General features: G+C 36.7%; 1 protein-coding gene across 1 annotated transcript in view; it reads left to right on the top strand.

Annotated features, from left to right (window-relative positions):
• The window catches only part of LOC130797438 (uncharacterized), a 12,184-nt gene extending 7,437 nt beyond the window's left edge, over positions 1–4,747 (top strand). Inside the window, exon 2 of the mRNA XM_057660018.1 lies at positions 3,714–4,747. Within this exon, the coding sequence (XP_057516001.1) occupies positions 3,714–3,921 (208 nt within the window). The 3' untranslated portion in view covers positions 3,922–4,747. The remainder of the gene's footprint in view (positions 1–3,713) is intronic.
• The last annotated feature ends 2,753 nt before the right edge of the window (positions 4,748–7,500 follow it).

Genomic DNA, 7,500 nt, shown 5'->3' on the forward strand with positions numbered 1-7,500 from the left:
TAGAGTAGTGGGGAGTAGTGGGTAGTTATTTTAGGAAGTTGGTGGACCAATGTGGGTGGTTTAGGGTTTGACTAAATAAGTTATGGATTTATTAAGCCCCGAAAAATTAGCCCCACGCATGGAGAGTGATAGAAGAGAAATTTAATGTAGCGAGGGCATCGGTCGTTATGCGGAAAACAAACATACTTGTGATGCGAACCAATTAAATGTATGGAAGAAACCACACAATTAGGTCCGAATAAGATAATTTTCGAACTTTTGCCTCGGTGGGCCCATGCTTAGTGGAAGCCCCATGAATTATAAATACTTGGCCTTTGAGCCTGATATGATGATTGGACATTTGAGCCTGATATGATGATTTGACATTTGAGCCTTGATATGATGATATGGCATAGCTGTCAATCACCTGGACTTAGATAAGGAATCATGCTAGATGAATCCTTCGAAAGTGTTGATGAATATCCGAATCTGACATAGGTCCACATTGCCTAGCCGTTAATCACCAAGGACTTAGATAAGGAATCATACTAAGTGAATCTTTCACAAGCATTGATGAATATTCGGATCGGACATACGTCCGCTTTGCCCAACCGTCAATCATCCGGGACATAGATAAGGAATCATGCTAGGTGATTCCTTTGAAAGAATTGAGGAATATTTGAATCGAACATAAGCCCTCTTAATAAGAGATCGAGTTATCAAGCTTGGCGATACTCACAATGAATGCTTTGACAAATGATGCCCAAAATCATTCGTTTTGGGGCTTAATTAGAATCCGAGTTATCAAGCTAGGTGACACTCGCAAGGATCACACTTTCAAACTAGGTGAAAGTTTGAAAATTAAGATAAATACTTAGAAAATATCACCCAAAATCAATCATTTAGGGATTTCAATAATAATATGACTATCAAACTAGGTGAAAGCTTAAATGATTCCATAATATGACAAATAACACCCACGTTTTAGGTCTTCAATAATAATATGACTTTCAAACTAGGTGAAAGCTCAGATGACTTTATACATTCATCATTGAAAAACACATATAAGTATGATCCAATATAATAAGAATAATAATGGTGAAGTATTAATTTCCTATGCAGAAATAACAAAAGATTTTTTTAATATGTGTCAATATCATACTTTATCACTTTTCAAGTTGATTCATGAATACAACAAATACGAAACACCTGATATACGTTGATGAATACAAGTAGAATAACCGTATGATCATCATCAGATTAATACAATATATTCTTCACTTGGCAATACTTGATGAATGACGATGAATAATACAACACTTGACTTGTAATAAATCTCGGACATACTTGGTTGATAATGCCAATAAACTGTCTAAATGATCAAAGTTATTAATCTTATCTTCCGGTAGGGTGACTCATTAGCCCCAATGATAATGATTATTTAGCAATGGCGACTATTAAAGATAAAGAAATCATGGACAATATTTGGACTGACTTTTTTAGACCGAAACCACTTAGTTGAAGCTAATTTGGAACGTTCTACAGTTCATCTAATAAACCTTTAGAAGGTATATTAAACCGAACTTCTACATTGGTACTAGTTTTTTTAGACCAAAACCACTTAGTTGAAAGTAGTTTGGAAACGTTCTACGGGTCATCTAATAACCCTTTAGAAGGTGCATCAAACCGAACTTCAACATTTGGGATTGATTTTTTCAGACTGAAACCATTTAGTTGAAGCTAGTTTGAAAACGTTCTACGGGTCATCTAATCCTTTAGAATGTGCATCAAATCGAACTTCAACATTGAGACTGATATTTTTTAGTCAGTTGAAGTTAGTTTGGAAACGTTCTACGAATCATCTAACTCTTTAGAAGGTACATCAAACCGACCTTCAATATTAGGAGGGTATAAATCCGCTTCAACATTGTAATAAATACAAATAATATGAGACAGATATTATTTATATCGAAAATATAGCTGTCTTTTGACTACTTTTTCTAGTGTAGTCAATCAGTTTTTCGTTGCCAAATACAATGAATTATGTTGAATCTATCAACTTAGAAATTAATATATCAAGGTTTCCTTGGAAATTATGGAATGCAACACACTTTCATATACTTGAAAATATGATTTACTCATGTCCTTGGAATTAGCTTCACCATATGTCTTCATAAACACAGATTCAAATCCTTGTAAAAAGTGGCTAAATGGGATTGTCATGAAATTTCGGCTGTGAAGATAGAGTTTGCTAGATTAAGGAAAGATACAGTGCAAAACTACCAAAAAAAACGTGAATTTGAGTAGGATGGCTCACGCAATTGCAAGAAAAGGCAGTTAACAAATGAAACTTTCTTCAAGATTGAATTTTTGATTTTTCTTTGTCTTTTTTTTAAAAGAAAAAAAATCAATTGAAAAATATTTTTTTCTTAAAGTAGAAAGGGTAAGGCGGTTTGTTTGGAAACATAGGAGTAGAAATTTTTTTTTGAATAATTATTTTTTCTTCGTTTGATAATTTTTGATTTGCAATTAGGGTAGAACAGACAACTTTTATGTTTGTCATCCCCACAGACGACGCTAAATTGTTTCGATATTGAAATTAGGACATGTAAAAGACACTTAAAATACATGGATATAAGGTGTAATCAGGGACAACTGCCAGCATGCTGAAATTACTTATGTTCCTTCCGCTGATGAGACCTCAAATCCTGCAATACAACGTTAGCCTTGCCCGGGGGTAAGATGCGTTAAGATCAGTTAAATGAATCTTTGGTTAAGTATAGAATGTAAGTAAGGTGGTTGTATATGATATGAAAGCTTAGGCGTAAATAAAATACTGTCGAAAGTATTTTTAATAATTGCTAGAGGGATAAAAAGGTAATTCAATAGATGAGATCATGAGCATTATATAGAGTAGAAGATGGTAATGGGTATTTTATTAGGAAGTTAGTGGACTAATGTGGGTGGTTTAGGTTTGACTAAATAAGTTATAGATTTATTTGACCCCGTAACAGCAACATATGAGGTCGTCCACATCAACTAAACAAATCAACGTGAGACTTGCCATATCCTTGTCCTAAAGAAATTATCCTTTCCCTCTAGTGGAATTTCCTTCTTTATATGCTTCATACTTGGTTCCCCTCCCCTTGACCTTTCTTTACCTTCCCTATGCATCATGTATTCAAGTTGCTCACCCACTCAATTAATGGAATTTGATGTGGACGGGATTGGGAAGGACAAGACTTAAGAGAGGGTATTGTGTAGATGTGTACTGTGGATCTGGAAAGTCTGGCCTGTTATGCCTTTTATTGCTCTTTGTTATGGTATATGTAGGAATTGGACCCCTAAAATTATCTGTTTTGAAAAGCTATGGCTGTTTAGTTTGGGATGGATGTAAATATGTAATTGCTTGCAGTGTATTATTCAGGCTTATATATCCATGTAATATACAAATATGTTGCTTATGATATATATGCATTTTAGTCTAAAGCCGTATGTAATTTGTTCTGTGTCTTGCTCTTTACTTTCTGCACTAATCCTCTTTGTTTGTAATTATGGTGCATCTTGCCATCTTTTCATTTTGCTAATGTCAATTATTTTAGTTATTGAGGAGCATCAGCTTCTTTGTGGGATTTTCTTTGCTATTTATACTCCTCCCGCCTTTAAGAATTTACCCCTTATCATCCACATTTTGAATGAGGTTTTTGACAGACAACTTCCATTTACTTTTGCAGGGTGGATATAGTGGTCTTTGTAATTTGGGAGCTCGTTATTCTTGCATTCCTGGTTTTCTCAGGAGTGTCTCTCTATTTCAAACATGTTCGACTTTCGTTTGTTTTATTATGTGTCACATTGTTGTTACTTCTGTGCATGAAAGTGACAAAGCAAATACGTTTGGAACGTAAGAAGAAAAGAAGGATGCTTCTACCATTATCAATGTAATGCTCTTATGACAACCGCACCTGTAAAATTGTGAGATTAATTTACTGTTTTCATACTTCAATTTAGCGCTCATATATTTTTTTGACCAGCGTCTGAGTTAATCTAATGGTCAAAGTAGCTGAAGTACATGATAGTGGTTTGATTAGTGTCAGTTGGATGGCCATCATCAATATCTGTGTTGAACATGCAATTTTAAAGAATATATCGTATTGTATCTCGTTCTGACCTAAAAGGATTTTTACAGTGTAAGTAATCTATTGTTGTTCCATTGAGCTCACAATGTTTGCATTGAGGGCCTCAGTCCACTTACCCTTTGTGGCGCATAAATTTGCACTCATGGAGAAGAACTAGAACTGTGAATCTTTGCCCCCATCGATCTCCACAGCACAATGCACAAGCCACAAGCCACGGGGTTAGTAATTGGTGTATGGTGTTTGTTGACGTTGCTCATAATTTCTGCAATTGCTGTTTTCCTCCATTTGTACATCTACTGAATTTACGAGACTTTAATAGACCATTCTGGCTCAAAGAAGTGGATTACCCTTATGGTTTGTAATAGACTTGCTACTTTATTCTGATAGGACTGCTTGTAAACTGCTAAGAAGACTGTTATGTCTTCTTCGCTGTATAGCTGATCTCAACCCGACTAGGGCATGGTTAAGGTAGGATTAGGACTTCGACAGTAGTTGGACCGAGTTATTATGTTATTGCAAACATTTAGTGGCCTTTCATTTGTAGTTGTAATATGTAAGCGATATACAATATAAATTGCCATTAAAGCTGACGATGGTCTTTCCGGAAATTAAGTTGATTCTTTTTGATTTCAGATTGTTGAATATTTAATGCAAATGGTTTACAATTTTGTAACAGTCATGCCAAGTTTTTTCTTTGTTTAATGTTAGTTCACACAGATATCCAATGTAACAATGTTTGAACATGTCCCTTTTTTCTTCTCTTCCAAACAATAACAAAAGAAAAACTAAAACAAAATTACCATTGGAAGGGTGTATATGTTTTCAGAGGCGAAGAGACCTGCAATTGGGTCAAAATTGGCCCAAATAGAATAGATAAATAAAACAAAACCAGGAATATTTGAAAAAAAAATAAGACGATTTAATAACTTTAATCAAAAACCAAGCTTCGTTTAAACTTTTTTCCAAAATAAGCGTCCTTGGCTTCAAAGCTAGGTTTGGTGTACACTCGCACTTACTAACAGCAAATTAAAACAAATGGTCAAAATTTTAGTCAAGCCTGAAGTCGCTTTTAGTAACAGCGACATTAAGGTTGACTGGTCAAACCTTAATGTCGCTGTCACTAAGAGACTTCAGGCTTGACTTTTATTGACTTTTTTGTATGAATTAAACTAGCCGTTGTTAAATTGAAAAATACCCGTTATGAAGTTGAAAATAGTCGTTATTATGTTCTATAAATAACTCCATCATCTCCCTACTTCATTGTATCCAAACTCCATCATTCTTGTTCTAGTTAATCGATTTTGAAGGTAACGTAAGTATTATGTTAGTATTATTCTGAATTTATAAATGTTAATATTATTTTTGAATGTTTACTTATGTTACTATATCATATGTGTTCCGTAGATGTCACAGGAGCATTTTATTGAAGAGCTTTGTGATTGTGGTTATGAAGTTGAGATTAATACAGATTGGAGCGACATCGATCCTGGCCGTGATTTTGCTGCTTGTCCTTCTACTTGGATGAAGGATTCGGCTGCACGTACTTTAGGTGGGTTGCTCCGGAGGGTACTAAATGTCAGAGAGAGTTAAAAATACAGCTTGAAAAAGAAAAACAAGAGCTTAAAGATGAGGTATTTAATCTCAAGAGGCAAAGAGATGATATAGCACATAGGAAAGAAGAGACTGAAAGGATTATAAAAAAGTTTAAGAAGCAATATTAGTTAGCGGCGGTGGTTTAACTTAACGAATGAACTATGTAATTTGATATGGATTCGTTGAACATGAATGACATTATGTTGAATTTTTGAGAGCATTTTCCCTATTTGAGTATGAGTGTCTGTTTGATTTTGATTAAATTCATACTTAATTCTTGGCGGAATGATTCATTGCCGAAAACTCTGAGTAATTAACATCATTTCATTGATAATAAACATGTGATAATACGATAAACATATATACACATCTACATATATATTACAAAATATACACAGCAGTCCACATGATACACATATTCAATATATACAAAACGTTACTAATGTTTAATATATACAAACTGTATACTAATGCTAATCCTCCTCCTGTACCCTCTGTAACTGTGACGGTCTTTTACGCCTCCTACGATAGTAAGAGACGGTTGCATGACGCTCGGGTAGGGGAGGTGATTGATATTGAGATGATCCAGCACCCTGTGAGGACCTGGCACCATAGTCGGGGCACGTTAAGTCTACCTCCTCAAGATGAACGTCGGTATGATGAGGAGATGACCCCTGCTCGTCCATAGTGGTGTTAGGCACAGCGACTTCTGGAATAAAGTGTTGAAACTGCGTCCCTAGGAGTATTCCTTGGGCAATCTACCGTACAGGCTCCTCTTGGCTGGAGCTGATGACAGCTGCAATGCCCTGTGCCTGCATTCAATTTGGAGTTAATGAAATCTATAATATGTAAGTTCTATGGATAATAATCAATATGGAAGAATACTTACAAACTGTGTCATCATCGGTGCTGCGGGAGCGTATTGGGCGGCTGCGATGGTACCTCGTGGTGTCATCCATTGACGAGTGATGGAGAGGAACCACGGCATGTAATCCGCTAAAGTAGGTGCGCCTACAGCATCGATCAGCGCACCTTGGGCCAACAACTCTAGCCTGTGCTCCCAACGAGCGATATGGCGCCAATTGATCTCGAGCCAATTCTTGGGTTCCCGACCCTTGCGTGAGCTTTGAATGAGCTTAGCCTCTGTGTCACATGGCGGTGAGATGCCCTGTACCATCCCAAATTGGCGCAATACATGCTCAGGGAGATGCACTTCGACTACGTCAAAGAAAATCAAAGGTACAGATGCTCTCCACGTCCCTGACAATATGCCTGAGTGCTGAGGCAATGCAGCGTATGCCTCAGCAGGGTAAGGGTCCCATCGAAACTATTAATTAATAAATTACGAAATGTGATAGTTACAAGACTAGTAAGTGTAGCCCTTACCTGGTCAGCTCGAAGTAGATCAAATTGATCGCAATAGATACCCACACCAGATCCTGTGTGGGTCCTTGTACATCTATCAAAGGACCACCACGATCCATACGGCACATGTGGCGGTAGAAGAATTGGTGGCGCAAATGCACCACGTCCCACAGTCCTCATCGGTTGCCCAATGAGAATGTGCTCCCACGCCCAAAGCTATGAATTACAGATATAAGTAAGTAAACGAGACATAAGAACAAATTAAGAAACAAAGCAATAAGATGTAAAGTTAGTATTACCTGGAGAATAATTAGGGGCCCAGCGATCTCCTTCACGTTCTTCCGTAAAGCGTCACACAGTCTCCTGTACAGATAACCTAGGGCTGCGGAACCTTAGCTGTAATCGGAGATGACCTCCCATGGCGCAT

The sequence above is a fragment of the Amaranthus tricolor genome, chromosome 13, assembly GCF_026212465.1.
Source record: "Amaranthus tricolor cultivar Red isolate AtriRed21 chromosome 13, ASM2621246v1, whole genome shotgun sequence".
In the NCBI taxonomy this organism is placed as follows: domain Eukaryota; kingdom Viridiplantae; phylum Streptophyta; class Magnoliopsida; order Caryophyllales; family Amaranthaceae; genus Amaranthus; species Amaranthus tricolor.